The 16,427-nt window shown below is 40.4% G+C and overlaps 1 protein-coding gene across 2 annotated transcripts in view; it reads right to left on the bottom strand.

The window, feature by feature from the left end:
- The window catches only part of LOC143285500 (VPS9 domain-containing protein 1-like), a 47,518-nt gene that overhangs the window by 8,121 nt on the left and 22,970 nt on the right, over positions 1 to 16,427 (bottom strand). For both annotated transcript variants that reach the window (XM_076592830.1, XM_076592829.1), the window contains exons 2-11: positions 12,525 to 12,642; positions 10,689 to 10,761; positions 9,316 to 9,408; positions 8,127 to 8,253; positions 7,599 to 7,713; positions 6,755 to 6,817; positions 5,768 to 5,820; positions 4,818 to 4,905; positions 2,645 to 4,098; positions 1,448 to 1,683 (exon numbers count right to left, since the gene is read on the bottom strand). In XM_076592830.1, coding sequence (XP_076448945.1) covers positions 1,448 to 1,683; positions 2,645 to 4,098; positions 4,818 to 4,905; positions 5,768 to 5,820; positions 6,755 to 6,817; positions 7,599 to 7,713; positions 8,127 to 8,253; positions 9,316 to 9,408; positions 10,689 to 10,761; positions 12,525 to 12,599 — 2,377 coding nt within the window. In that variant the 5' untranslated portion in view covers positions 12,600 to 12,642. The remainder of the gene's footprint in view (positions 1 to 1,447; positions 1,684 to 2,644; positions 4,099 to 4,817; positions 4,906 to 5,767; positions 5,821 to 6,754; positions 6,818 to 7,598; positions 7,714 to 8,126; positions 8,254 to 9,315; positions 9,409 to 10,688; positions 10,762 to 12,524; positions 12,643 to 16,427) is intronic.

The following is a 16,427-nucleotide window of genomic DNA, read 5'->3' as shown; positions in this document are numbered from 1 at the left end:
TAAGATTGCTGAGCCATGCTGAACAACTAACAGAGGTATATGTAAACATATATAGCAGAGGTAAATACTGTCATGTGTAAACCTGATTTACCAAGCCATACACACTTTCACAGGAGACTAACAGTCATATACTTCACGTTACCACTGTCTGAATAGTTCCTCTCCATTATCATCCTCAAAACAGCTACAATAAACATAGTGTTTAATCTGTAGGAAGCTTGTATAATGAAAATACACCCACAATGTACACACTTCTACTTTCAGAGCATTTATGATGTAAATTATGGCAGTTCTTTACAGAACATTCTTCTGTTGTCCAGTCCTGTTCACTGTATTTCTATCGTGACATTTTGAAATAAAATAGCACTGAAACAAAAAAAACAGTGAAGAAAAATCCATGGAAAGAGATGAAAACAGATGTGAACAAAATGCATACCACATGATATTGCTCTGTAGGTTACTTTTCGTCTTTCACCAGGTGCCTAGCTGATTCAAGAAGGCTCTGAGCCCAGCACAGACCCAGGCCAAAAAATGAATTTACAAAATCCAATTGTGAAAAACAAAACGAAACAACTCTGCTCTAAGCTGTTTACTCTGAGCCATTTGGAGTTGAATCAACAATTGTATAGCATACTTGGAGGTGTCAAAGGTGCCAGCAGCCACAATTATTTCAGACAATTCATTCCAGTCTGGGTGGGGTTGGGGAGAAAAGAAAAGAAAACTGCCCATACTGTGTCCCACACTGGATCTGGGTCAATTGTTTTGAATGACTTCTACTCTGTCTAGTAGGGTGGGGACTACCTTCAACCAGCTCACAGTTTGTTCTCCACAGAGGGCACCTAACCCACCTACACCTGGACAGCACTGGCTACAACCCTCTCTGCAGAGCCACCATCACTTCAGAGCCCGGGCTGGACTTACCAGTCATATGCGGACACACACAGTGTGAAGCTTGCTTCGCTTGCTGAGGAGAAACAATGGCTGATGCATATTTACTTTTTCTGTATATTTTTTCCATATTCATATGAACAATGTAAACACACCTGGTTTCATTATTATCAATATTATCCTATTATTTACTTTACTGATATTACAAGTGTCATAGTTATTGAAAACCATCACCACTACTACAGTCACTAATGTCAGCATTGATTGATTGGATTGAATGACTGGACAAGTAGCTGGTTAAAGGATCTTTTTTCCTTTCTACTTGTTTCATTTTTTCTCCTTTTTTTTTTTTAATGCTCATCAGATATCACTGTTTGTTTATACTGTTTTCTGTATATTGTATACATGTCTTAGAAAATAAAAAGTTATAAACAAAAAACACAAAAAAACAAAAACAATATAAACACAAACAATGAATTAAAAGAAGTTAGGAAAAACAAACAACAACAACAACAGAACACCAGCTGTCCACACCCCTGTAACATCTGACCCCACTCACCCACACACTCCAGTTTGCTGAGCATGGTGTAGTGGTTCTGGATGCAGGTCAGGTGGCTGATGGCCTGGGCGTAGGGCTGCACCTGGCCCTCACCTGGTGGTGACGAGGGGGAGGGGTCCTTTCTGTCCAGGGGCACCAGACACAGCTTGTCCGTCACGCCCATGTCTCTGGGCCCTGCCCCGCATTTCTGGGTCATCTTGCAGGCCACCAACACCTCCTCTTGGTAGTTGGCCAGTCTGGGGAAATAAAGGTAGTTAAAAATAACTGTTATTAGTATTGTTTTACAATAGCTCAGCTTATATCACAGAATGACGTAAGTTTACAGTTGGACCAACAGCAAAGTGAGGGCTGTATTACCAATGGTTTCTCCATTGCAATGGGAAATCATTTACAGCTTAGTCTTTTGTGAAGGACTATAACTTTCAAACTAGGAGGCAAAATTGCACTGGCTCTCAGTGCTGCAGCCTTGGGGGTTCGTTGGCCTTTGGGAACCATCCATCCCAACGCCAACTGTCCTAAAGCCCCCTCTTGGCCGAGAGAGTGGAGATTAACTTGGGCAAGACACTCTCCGCTATAATCAATTTCTAGCCCAAATAGTCAGGACAGCAGTTGCCTCCTGTGCTGTTCTGAGGAGTCACAGTCGGACACAACTGACTATAATAATAATAATAATTATTATTATTATTACAACTGACTATCACACTATCATACAATAATGCAGGTCTGTAATCTATCAGGAAACACTGAACAACAAGAGTTGGTTTCAAAGGGAGGGGGTTGCAATTATTGTTTTAAAATAATTCAGAAATGTTATCTATCTTGAAACGCACAACAAGCAAACTGATTTCTAAGGATGGTAGTTATTAGTATTGTTTTAAAATAATGCAGAACTGTAATCTATCTTGAAAATAATGCAGAACTGTAAATTATCTTGACACACAGAACAACATGAATACTGAGCACAAGGGGGAAGGTATGCAATGACAGCACAAGTACCTTAATACTCTAAAGATGGTAACTTACTTGCATAGGAACGGCTTACTTTTGAGTAAATGTGTGAACTAAGGATTAACATTTCCAAGAGGATACTCACTTTTGGGCAGATTTATTAGTGGTGTGTCTGTGTGTGTGTTTGTGTGCGCGCATGTGTATCCACGAGCTTACACGCATGGAGAACGATTTGATAAAAGCGATCACCTGAACAACATGATGAGGAACTTCCACAAAGGCTTGAAAAAGGTCTCCTCCAATGAGGCATAGCACTGGTCCCTGCCCTGGGGGGAGTCCAGCTGCTCATAGGCGATGGTGAACAGGATCAGCAGCTTCTCCATGTACTGGTGCACATCAGCAGAGATATTTTTCAAGTGTCTCTGGTAGGCTTCCTTCGACATCCGTTGGATTTCTGACCGGTCCTCCTCCACTGGGGGCAGGCTGGGGAAGTCTGAGGCAGAGCTGACAGAACCACATCCAGAGTCCAGAGCATCTGGGTCTCCCAAGGAGGACTGGGAAGAGACAGAAAAAGACAGAGAAGGCTGGTGGAGTTCTGAGGGTCGGTGGGGCTGTTCAATTGTGGGCTGATCCTCAGGGTGACTGACAGGTTTTTCTTCCTCTTCTTCTTCTTCATCGAACAAATCGTCCATATTTTCTTCATTGTACTTCTCATAGTCCTGCGATATTTGGCGGAGGATTCCAGCGGCTCGTTCCTGCTGTGACATCAGCTGCGTCTGAAGGTGTTGCCCTTTGGAGATAGCACTTGACAACTTGTCCTTTGTGTCTTCAATCACCTGACTCATGGAGCTTCCCGCAGCACATTCAGGAGCGACTGTATTTTCTTTGTCTGTTTCTTCAGCTGTTTTTGAACTTGTTTTATCACTGCTTTCCGGTGACCTGTTTTGCCCATCCAGAGAATCAGCTGTAGACTTGACACTTTCTGAGTTGTTGTCACTGATGACACCAGTCACATTGTTTGCATCAACTTCACTCACAGGCTGATCGGTTGATACATCCTCTGCAGGCTTTTCAGACACATTCCTTTCTTCCTGATGCCCTGTGTGAGCGAAGACCTGACTGTGATCATCGGCAACAGTGCCGTCATCCACCATGCTCTTGTCAGAGTCAGACATAGAATCACCACAGTTCAAATCGCCTCTTTCCACACAGGCACCGCCTGTTCCTTTCTCTCCAGGGAAGGGGTCAAGGTCACCCGACACAACACCACCTTGGTTTACCACCTCTTCCTGCACAGCGGCCAACACTTCCTGGTTGTCTTCGCGGTCTGCACGTGCAGCGTCCTCTTCCTGTGTGCTGGAGGAACGGGACACCGTGTCCTGGTCCGTCTGGAAGCCTTCGTCCTCCTCCTCCCTCCCCTCCCCTCCACTACCACCACCACTCCACGACCTGTCCTTCCCCGCAGCAGGGCACATCTCTGGGGGCCACAGCGACTGGGGCAGGGGCACGGTAATGCCCTCCAGGCGCTGCCTCTTGTTGACCACCAGGGGGTAGATCTTCTCATAGATCCTGTACTGGTACTGTCGGAGCAGCACGGTCAGCGGGTGGTCACGGCAACGCAGGATCTCCTGGATCAGCTGACAGATCAGTTCCGGTTCCCGGGAACTTGACGCCAACCTTCCCCGCCATGCCTGTAGCCATTTCTGTGAAAACATGAAAACACTTGCTTGTAGCCATTTCTGGGAACACAGGAAAACAACATGCTTGTAGCCATTTCTGGGAACACAGGAAAACAACATGCTTGTAGCCATTTCTGGGAACACAGGAAAACAACATGCTTGTAGCCATTTCTGGGAACACAGGAAAACAACATGCTTGTAATAAGAATAACCATTTCTGTGAGCAAAGAAAAACATCTTGGTCAGCATGTCTGAGGCTTCCCAGTCACTCCATTTCCAACAAAACACGTCAGGGGTTCAGGGGTGGGGCGGGATAAGAAAAACCAGCCTCCAAAAGATAAAAAGACTTGAAACATTTATTTCATACTTGCTGTTGTTAAACGATGTAAGATGCAAGATGTGGGTTGCAGAGTTGCTATTACATTTTTAGAGAAAAATTGGGGAATTTAAAAAGAAAATATATCCTTCAGTTTTAAACATGCTTCAATACAAACCAAACTCTATATGCTAATGCATACAGAACATAAATGATCAAAATCAAAATTAAGTATTATAATGAAGAACACACACATATACACACCTACCTGCCCCCCAACTGAAAAAATGTCGCCAGTGAACATTGGTATCTAATCACAAACCTTCCAGCAAATAAACTCGTCAGCTAGTTAACATTTATGTCTGAAACCATCAAAGGACGGACAGCCACTGGGATAAAGCACACACAAAAAACAACCACCACTCACTGCATCTTGCTCATATTCCAGGATCTTTTTGTAGATCTGCCGTTGTTCCTGCTCCTCCTGAGACATGCCAATGGGCGTGGCAAACCTCCTGCAACACCACCAAGAAACCACAGTCACTGTCTTTCTACATCAGTTAAACTGACATCCAAATATCCTGAATCCTACATTTGCAGTAATGTACACACTGCGGTAGGAATCTGGAAAGGCGGACTGTTCCTTTAGTCTGACCAGTCAAACTGCAGTACCAACCTAGAAAGGTTGGTTTATTCTTTATTCTGGCTGGTCAGACTGAAGTACCAACCTGGAAAAGTTGATTGTTCCTTTGTTCTGGCCAATGAAACTGTAGTACCGGCCAGTCAAACTGTAGTACCAACATGGAAAGGCTGACTTATTCTTTATTCTGGCCAGTCAAACTGTAGTACCAACTTGGAAAGCTGACTTACTCTTTATTCTGGCCAGTCAAACTGTAGTACCAACTTGGAAAGTCTGACTTATTCTATATTCTGGACAGTCAAACTGTAGTACCAACCTAGAAAGGCTGACATATTCTTTGTTCTGACCAGTCAAATTGGTTAGTACCAACCTGGAAAGGTTGAATTATTCTTGTAAACTTCAGAAATCTGATGGCATAGAAAAAAGGATAAATGCAAGAAGTGCAGGAATCTGACAGTACAAATAGAAGAAAAATGTGTAAACTTCAGAAATCTGACATGGACAATACAGATGTACAAACTGCAAGAATAAGACAGTATGAACACGACATGTGTAAACTGCAGGAATCTAACTTAAAACAGAACAGATGAGTAAAATGCAGAAATCTGACAGCACAGATATATGAATGGCAGTAATCTGACAGCACAGGTATATGAATGGCAGTAATCTGACAGTACAGACGATAAGAGGTTTGTAACTACAGGAATCTGACAGAACAAGTGAAAAAGCTGTCTCACTTGGCAGCCTGCTCTTCCAGCCTTTCCTGTCTTTCCTGCATCTTCTTTGCCAGCTGCAAAACCACCAAATCAATTCGAATCAATGAAAAAACAAATCAAATTACATGGTGTTCACAACCCAGCCACCTGTCAATGCCATTTGGGGACTGAAAGCATGTTATAAAGAAAAAAACCCCACCAAAACCAAGCAAAGAAGAAACTTTAATTAAAATGACAAAATCAAAAAGGACCAAATCAGAATTACAGGCTGGTGAATAAAGATAAAGATTATAAAAAAAAAATTCACTTCTTATGTGAAGAGGGATTGATGTGTTTGTTGAGTCAATGCTATGAAAGTGCTGTGTGTGTGTGTGTGTGTGAGAGAGAGAGTGAGTGAGTGAGCGCGCATGCACACACATGGTGTTGTCCTTGAAAAAGGCATTTTACTCTCATTCATATATTTTCCTCACTCCTCCCAGGTGTGAACGGGTTCCTGACTTTGGAAAATGGGAAGATTAAAAATAGCAGAGGGAAAGGACTGGGCCCTTCCTTCCTATGCTGAGCCTTGACACAGCAGATGTGAATTCACTGCTCCGATGGCCATAGAGAGCTATGGGACCTTAAGCCTTTTAACTTGTTGTTTCTGTAGGTGGGTGTCTCTCCACCGTTCCCCAGGCCCTAGCCATCTACAACCTGTACTCACCTTTCTCCTAACCCAGGTGAAAACATATTTCCTTCTATCCCTGTCTTCACTTCTTCACCTGAACAGTGTACTGTCATCACAGACACTGCATCTTTCAATTTGTAACCCTGCTTTCCATCCACACCAAAAATGAAGAGCTATGCTTGAAATGTCTGCCTTGGTCCATCCCTTTCATAGGATCCTACTGTCTTCCATTTACAAGGTTATTACTTCCATTTTCAGAAATGCAGTAACCACTTTCATGCATGCTCTGCAAACTTTAGGGAACAGGGAGTGGAAATGATTCTCAGAACTCAACAACTTACCGCCATTTCCATCCTTTTGGCAATGGCAAGGTTTTCAGCCATTTTCCTCTGTATGGTCAAACTCTGAAAGGCAAACGATAGGAAACGAGTTAACATAAAGACATAACAAACATGCCTACATGTCAGGAAAAAACCCAGGGCTATACTGCCTGACTCAGCCTGGCACAAGAAAGGAAGCCACCAAACACATGCAGAGTCTGTTCATTTTTTGCCATACGTGTCTTATTCATTCTGATCTACCATTTCAGACAGCCAGTCCTGTTTGGGGAACGGATGCATGCTGGGTATGCTCATATTTCCATGACCTCTGAGCAAGTGACACTGACCTGGGGTTCTATAACATGGACGTTTTATTTTCTGCAAGTATGTAAACTATTACATATAATCTGGAGAAATTATCTCCCTTAAACCCTTTCAGTGCCAAGCCTATTTTATGCTCAGCAAAAACTATGTGCCAACTATGTTTTGGTCATGGAAGGTAATAATACAAAAAAAATTGAGTGATCAAGCTACTAAAAGTAAGTGTAAATAACCTACACTTCTCCATGAGAAAAACTGAAACATAATCCAGTCATGACAATTTCTAATGAATTTAATGATTTTGTGTTAGGAAAATTTCTACAATGATGTGGATAAAATTTCGGTCCTGGGGCACTTTTTTGCACACCGGAAGGAGCAGAAATTTCCATCCTGGGGCACTCAAGGGGCTGTTAACCAAACTGACCATACTAGGACTTGAACCACAGACCTGAGGACCAACAGGACTGAAGTCCAGTGTTCTAGTCCAAAGAGACAGTGGACAGACAGGAAGAGAAGGGGAAACAATACAGTGAACATCACCCACCAGGTTAAAAGCACCGGGATCTCTTTTATTCATGCGCTTCAGGCGAGCTTTGTAGGCAGCCATGAGCTGCTGGTTCTGTTTGTACGCCACCTCCATGGGGGAGTTCACTTTCGCTCTGCACAAAATGGGTCAGTGCTTACATACGTTTATTTCCTGGTCAGGATGATGCCTCTGTTCACATCAACTCTGAGCACATTCACAGTTATGAGCTGCTTCAGTTCCAAGGATGTGTTTGCTTTAGATCCACTGATTTTAACATCACCGGTGACATTAGTGATATTGTTGGTTTTGTAATGACCTGAATGTACACAAACATTCACTTTTTCTCTCTCTCAGCACTGTTTATAGTCATTCCAAACACATCGTACATGACTTAACCAGAAAGCATGCACAAGCAGACTTATTCTCTATCTCTCTGTCTCTTTTTTCCCCAGGTACTGTACAAACACTGTCTATAAGATAGTCTTTTTTCTAACAGCTCTTCCAGCCCTAACCACAAAAGGAATCAAACTCAAGCTGGTGACCCACCTGGCGAAGGTGTTGGCGGTGGGTTCAGCAGGCAGGGGAGGGACGACCACAAAGGGTTTGGGTCTCACCACAGCCTGTGTTATCTCCTCCGGTGGAGATGTCAGCACCACTGGCTTTTGGGTGGACCCTGCAGTCAAACAATAGCCCACACTATTCACTATGTTTCACTTGACAGAAACTTAAAAAGGAGAACAGAAAAGATGTGTAGCAACCCCATATGGAAATCATGATCTTAACAGTGACACACACAAGCACGATACACTGGTCATGTTCTGAGTCCTGGATTCAAAATGGATTAATCAAATGAAGAAAAAGACAACAATGCTGTTTGTTGACTCAGTACTTTATTTCCAGCCAGAATTACAAATTATTTATTCAGAATAAGTCAAAGAGGCCATGTAATTACTGTGAACATCATGTTTGCTCTGAACAGGACCAGGGGTGGGTTGCATGAGTGAAATACCAGTGCAAAGTTTGCTATCGCAAAGAATGTTCTTTGCTCCGTGGTAAATTCCATATACTTACGAACGTTCTTAACTCTAAGCAAACTTAGTGCTGCAAAGATCACCTCATGCAACCCGGCTCAGAACAAAAGTAGTGTGACAAACTTGATGGGAAAACAATCCAATGAACTGGATATCAAAATCATAAAAGAAAAAAAACAAACAATTAAAGCACAACCCAGATCCACCATTATTTCAATTTCTGTAATTTTTATGCAGTTTGTCATCACAGACACACATATAAACATGATGGTATTGTGTTCATGCCTCTCTTGAGGATGGCAAATAAGACATACAATCAAACAAAAAGTAAATATCACCATATGAATAATTCAAACAAAAAAGTGCACATAGTAATCATGACGACCCTTCCAAAGTCTTAGTGAAAATATAATCTCTTTCAATCCCTCACACACACATTATCACACATCCACACTGACTAAAACTCAAACACGCACATCACATTTGATTGTTTCTTGCTGTGTGTGTGTGTGTGTGTGTGTGTGTGTGTGTGTGTGTGTGTGTGTTTGGGGGTGGGGGGGAGGGGGGGTGTTTATGAGTAAGTGGCACCATGAACAAACAAGTGTGGAATTTTTCTTTTTGCTCACCCTATATAAACTAGTTTCATTTCATTTCATCACAGCATACCGCATTCGCACACTGACTTGACAGTAAGATTCACTGACCTATTTTCTCCACCAGGACAGCGACTCTTTCGACACACTGCTGAGCCAGCTTGACTTGCTTGGTGACTTGCTTGGTGATCACCACATCCCCTCCTGTCACCAACCCGCCCGCACACAACATCAGTAAAGGCAACACACACTCCCTCCCTCCCGCTATGGTGATGCTCAGTCTTTAAACTCATGGCAAAAATCACACTGAAAATTCTTTGATAATTCAAACCAACCATACATACACACACACAATGATGCAGGTTGGTATGTTCACATAAACATTTAAATCATGTTTATGTATATTATATACATATATACTCCTTCCCGCTATGGTGATGCTCAGTCTTTTATCTCATAGGAAAAATCATAACTGAAAATATTTTGATAATTCAAACCAAACAACCACACACACACACACACACACACACACACACACACACAATTATGCAGGTTGGTATGTGCACATAAACATTTACATCATGTTTATGTTTACCTGAAAACAAGAGAGGAAATACATATGCATGTGCGTGCGTGTATGTGCATGTGTATGTGTGTGAAGAAAGGTCTTAACAAGCTACAGGTCTGGGGATGTATTGACTGTAACCATCTGTAAAGTATGTTTAAAAAAAAAAATTCAACATAGGCAAACAAAAACATGGGTTTTTTAAGTTTTGAAATAAATAAAATAATAATGAAGTTTCTTCCAGTCATTCTCACTTGCCATCAGTCTCTCCTATCAGCTGAGACAAAGGAGTGGAGTGAATTTATACTGCGAACAGCGATGATGGCACAATTTGGGAGAAACCTGAAGTTCTGTCATAGAGGGACTGGACAAACTTTGAAGTATCCATTTTCACTGTGGTCCTCCACAAGGGAGGTAACCATGATGGGCTGCACCCAAGCCACAGCAAGGAAGACTCACTAGGCTTGTGATTCCTAGTTTGCCAACTGCAGAGAAAGTCTGCTGCTTCCCAAAACTGTTGATTCATCGATGTTTAGATACTTTGTTATTATAATAATATATCGTTGTCACTGATTCTTATATAGTGCCTGTCTTTGGTCAGAGACCAAACTCTAAGTGCTTTACACACAGAGAGTTATTTGTGCAACAGGCTGCCTACCTGGGTCTCTAGAGCCAACTGACGCAGCCTTTCAGCGCTCATCATTCATTTCTTGTGTCATTCAGTACGGCTTCAATCATGCACACACATGTATACACGTATCTGAGTAAATTTTTCTTCAATACAGATTGTTTCAGGTATTTTTCCATGTGGGTTTCCAATATTACTGTGTTTGTTCTGTAAGCCTTGTAGAGAACCCAGCTGACTAATATTAATGTAATTGTTTCAAGTCCATCTCTGTGCGGCCACCTAGTTACCTACCCATAGTGCGGACATACTGCTGCAGGTTACAGGTGATGCACAGCACACAGTCCAGGTACTTCTGGTAAGCCTCCTGTATGCAGACAGACACAGCAATAAAAATCATAATATGTGGCCAGAGTGAATCTACCATGTTGTCACACAGCCACATTCACTCAAATCAAGCTCACATGACATGTACACTTGCACACAATGCCTGCAATCCGACTTCATTTCAACCCGGGAAAAAATACAAGACCAGAAAAAGCCACTCCTTCTTAGTAAACAATTCAAAGAAAAAATAAATATATATATCGAAATCTCTCCTCCAAGGATAAATCACATCAATACATCACTTCAGGGAGACACAATCACAAATTTCTCACCCTCCCTTACTTTTTCAGGTTAGGTTTTAAGTATTTCTGGATGGTTAGCACTGTTCATAAGTCTTTGCAAATAAAAATCAAAGTGTTTCTTGGGTTCATCTGAATCCAGAGCATCAGAAGATTATTCCTTGTTGGGTGTCTTACAAGTGGGAGAGGCTTACAACTGCACAGGCCAAATAACTTTGTCCCAAAACAGGTGCTCAAGATCTTGTAACATCCTCAGAATGAAACTTTAATAGACAAAGCATAGAAGAAAGTTCACTTACATGCACCCTGTTGGATTCTTGTTTGATCTAACCAAAGTTTTCAAAAGTAAATTGAGAAGAAAAATTCAAAATTGTAAAATTAGAAATGACAGCAATGAAATTAACATTATCACTCTCAGTGAGAACACTGAACTTACCACTACTTCAAGATCAGCTTTCTTACAGCTTGACAGTCCCAATGTTCAGGATTCTACAACAGTGTCAAGTACTACACAGCTGTCAAGTGCTATGTAACACTTAAGACACCAAGGTCTATCTGTCCAACAGGGCAGCTCCTGTGACCTACACCTCCATGTGCCAGAATGACATTAATTTTGGTGCACTTCCATATACATAAATTCATGAAGAAATATTCTTGACAGCGCATAAATCATGTGCACCACCAGCCTTTCTCCACAATTTGTGCTCAGAACATCCCTGAAAACAGAGTATGGCTGCCAACATGGCAGGGTAAAAACAATAATACATGTAAAAGCCCACTCATGTATATACAAGTGAATGTGGGAGCTGCAGCCAATGAACAAAGAAGAAGGATTCAGAACAAACTGCAGTAACTTAGCCAAGCCATACAAAAATTCTTCCCTTCACCAGCAAGCAACACTATCATGACATCAACCAGATCATGGTGTCATGATACACATCAAGATACACCTTTAGTTTTATCAGGTGGGTTTTCTTCATAGTCTCAACATGTTGTTTACATATAAGCCCTTACAGAAATCTGTTTGCCTCTTTGCCTCTCACACAAATATGCCACAAATGCAAATACTAAAACAGAGAAAACAAAGAATGGGAACAAGTAAATAAATCAGTATTAAGAATGCAGCTGACAGAACCATCAGCATAAGGAAATAAATAAACAAATGTGTGTATGCCAATATGTAATGAGAGAGACACATGCATATAAACAGTGTGAGATAGTGACTAACTGTATAAGTGTATAATTATGTGCATGAATGTATGCATACACACACATCTGTGCACATTCTGTACTTATACATAAATCATCATTATGTGAGTGTGTGTATATGTGTGTTGCACTAATTAGATCTAAATTTGTCTGTGTTAAGTTTGCAGTTGCAAATACAAATTCAGTCATTCATATGCAAACACACATGCACACCAAAAACATACATGCACACTGACACTAGTGACAGACAGACACAGACAAAGACCGAAACAGACAGACAGAAACACATACTTACTTTGTCATGACTGTCATCATCCAGACGCAAAGCGTCATTGATGTTTCTCATGACAGAGGCCAGTGACTGATCCATGGCTAAAGAGGGTTAGCACAAACCACCAGCCCTTGAACTGAACCTGTTAACATCAACAATCAGATCAACCCATCAATCACATTGATTGAAGCTGCTAAAGTCTCAATAATCAGATGAATGAATGAATGATTTTGACTGAGACTGTTAAAGTCAATGGTCAGTCAGATCAGTCATTCTGACTGAAACTGTTAAAGTATTAAAAAAAAATTTTTTTTAAATCAATGAATCAATCAATCAATCAATTACACTGTCTGAAACTATAATGCTCAACTATCAGGTCACCAACTGATCACACTGCCTGCATAAGAAAGCCAATAACCCACTAAGGCCATCTCAACACTGCAAGAAAGTTACAATAACTGCGCATGCGTGCGCGCGCGCACATACACACACACACACACACGCATGCACGCAAACACACACACACGCACAAACACACACACAGGATATATTTGTAATACCAGATGACGCATACAAATACACACACACAGAGGATGTATTTGTAACAATGGATGTGTTTTTAAAAACAGGATGAGATTTTAACACCGGTTACAACACAGATGTTACCAATCTGTTTGGTGTACTACAGTACACTAGTCCAGCTTTCTTCCTACATTGGTAGCACTACAAAACAAGCATGTATACAGAGAGGCTGGGCTGTGTCAGTGTGTGGCATGAAATGTGTTTACCAATGTGTGTGTCTGAATGGATGGATCCAAGAAATTGTATGTGTGTATGTATGTGTATGTGTGTGTGTACTCATAACCTTACGTTAGTACTGTTTGATCTACTGATCTATTATAATAATAATAACATTGTACATTCATATAGCGCCCTTTCTCTCTAAGAGCTCAGGGCGCTTTACATGAAAGAAAAATATTTCAAATTACAAATCATTCATGACCACTCTTTCTCAACCCCACCCCCAACTCCTCTCCCATTCTTCATGCATCCAGAGTGAGCTGACATGGGTGGTGTTGGAGAACAAGGTAACTTAGATTGCTCATAGATAGGTTTTAAAAAGATGAGTTTTTAGTGATGAGTGCAAAGCAGAGATAGAATCAGATGCATGGATATGATGAGGAAGGTTGTTCTAGATGTGAGGAGCAGCAAAGAAGAAAGAGCGTTCACCAAAGGTTCTTGTATTGACATGAGGAAGTTTCAAAAGATAACAGTCAGAGGAAGAGTGGAGATTTCTTGAGGGAGTGTAAACACTGATAAGGTCAGAAATATATGTAGGTCCTGCAGAGTGGAAAGCAGAATAGCAGACACACAACTTAAAAGAAGTTATAAGAAATTTGTAGATGTATAATTCATGATATGTAATATATATACTTTTTGTAGATTACATTCTATTTCACATTTTCATGATGAATACGACAACTGTACATGTTATAAATATGTATTTTTGTTGTTATTGTTGCTTTAATAAAGCCATAATATAATTTCTCTATTGAGATGACAAAGTACACTTGACTTGAACAGTATTCAACAAAAAACCATACCAGATTCCAAATCACCTTTCCGAGGATGGGCGAAGGACAGGCAAGACTTTCAAAAATCCTATAACAGGTTAATGTGCAAAGTGCAAAAATGTGCAAGAAAATAAAGATTTGGGGGTGTGGGTGGGCTTTACACCCATCCCATAGTCATACAAGCACACAAAAAAAGATAATTTTTTTGTAGTTATAGCCATCCTTAATTCAGTTATTGACTGACATGGCAGTGCAGCAAAAAAAGAAAACATGACAAAAAAAGTTGTAATTTCAAAGTTAATGCAATACCCATCCCTTATTGACAATGGCCACAGATATTAATATTGTAGCATATTATGGGGAAATGCTCAGCTGGAAATCAGATTCTTGCATATTCTATACACAAATTACTGTCAGGTATTTAACTGGAGTCAAACTGATAGAAAGATAAATCACACACACACACACACACACACACCACACACAAATAATAAATTAAGGACAAAGTCCTTCAAAGTTCCTTCACATTCACAACCCACTCAGCAGAACTCTTTGCCATGTAAACTATCACACTCCCATTCTATTTCCAGCTTTAATACCAACCTAAAGACCACATCTGTTCAAATGGACTTTGATTCATTGTTGAACTGTATGTACTTGATGCACCGTCTTGACATATTCATAAATGTTTGCTCAGTAAAAAGTCATCTGAACCAACCTGCGTGTTCTGATATATGTTGTAATGTGTCATACTCATAGTGTATTTTTCTTGGAACTATTGTATTGTAACAAATAGTAAAGAGTGGTAATTCTCTCCATTCACAAGGTACACAACTTCAAGTCAGTGTTGTTTATGCTACCAATTCAGCTAGCATATAGGTAAATAAAAGGTACACTGGAACAAACCCAGACACTTCCTCAAAAAAGGAAGTGCGGGCCTGTCCTTATACTGATTGTCTGACATGTGCACAAAGCAGCAAAGACAGAAGATATGTGCAATTGTTTGTTCATTTCCTATTGTATTGTACAGTGCTTTGAGCTGAATTATTGATTAGCTGCTAAATAAACTTATCATACTATTATCGTTTTAAATAAATATTACAAAAGCGATACTAAAACAATTCTAAAGATTCACAATGTGATTATAGGGCCTTGCTCTTAAGTTACATGAAATAAGAAGAAAATTTGACAATCAAAAATGACTTGATAAAAATTTACATCTATATTATCTTTATTGATCAAACTCACTTCTTCATATGTTCTGTGCTGTGATGTGATGCCATGATGTAGCTTGACTGGTGTGCTGTTGTAACCAGTGTGTCCAAAAGTGTATGTTGTGTGGGGAGGAGGGGAGATAAGATAAGATAAGATAAGATAAGAATAACTTTATTATCTCCACCTGGAGAAATTTGGTCAGGTGCATTATCACAACATAGACAAGTAAACAACATGGGGACCATAACTGTAAAAGCCAACAACAGCCCCAACAAATATTACGAAGATACAAATGTAAAAAATATCACATACATCGTTTCATACATACATCCACACACTGCAGGTAATAACTAGTATTCTTAATGTAAAAACAGAAAGAATTAAGAAACATTATTTGAATATAATTATAAACATAGCCTACTATACTGCACATTGATTATAATAGACAGATAAGATAAGAATAAAGATGAATTGCGGAAAACCACAACCAGATAATCAGCACACACCCGCACCGCACCCCCCCCCCCACCCCCACCCCACCCCACACACGCAGATAACTTGATTAAACAAGAGTAATAAACATATGTTCTCAAATAAAAGCATTTCACATATTCGCTTTTAAAAACATTGCAATTAATTATTACATCGTAATTATTAAACAGAAATATATTTAGAATATGGACGTTAGCATTAGACATATTCATTGTACATTCATCCTGCATATTGCACATTATTCTTCCTACATATTACACATTCATTATAACCAATTGTCACGTTTTAAGTTCAGTAAGCACACACACACACACACACACACACACACACCACAACTAGAACAAGGTACAACCTATCATGCACGGACTTTCACACCTCTCACATGAGAGTGCGCGCGCGCGCACACACACACAGAGTTCTCAAGAATTTAAAAGGTGGATTGAACGTGGAATAAAAGTCTTCAGAGCTCTGGATTTCAACTTAAAAGTTCTGTAGCGTCGTCCTGATGGCAATAGCTCATAATACTTTGATAAAATATGGGTGTCGTCAGTTGCTATCTGCCTGCTTTTTTTAACCACTCGACTTTCATACAGCTCTTGCACACTAGCTTGTTTCACTCCCACAATTTTACTGCATACACTCATGA

Source organism: Babylonia areolata, chromosome 9 (genome assembly GCF_041734735.1).
Source record: "Babylonia areolata isolate BAREFJ2019XMU chromosome 9, ASM4173473v1, whole genome shotgun sequence".
Classification (NCBI taxonomy): domain Eukaryota; kingdom Metazoa; phylum Mollusca; class Gastropoda; order Neogastropoda; family Buccinidae; genus Babylonia; species Babylonia areolata.
Note: the sequence above shows the minus strand (reverse complement) of the source record. Positions and strands in the feature narration are given on the sequence as shown.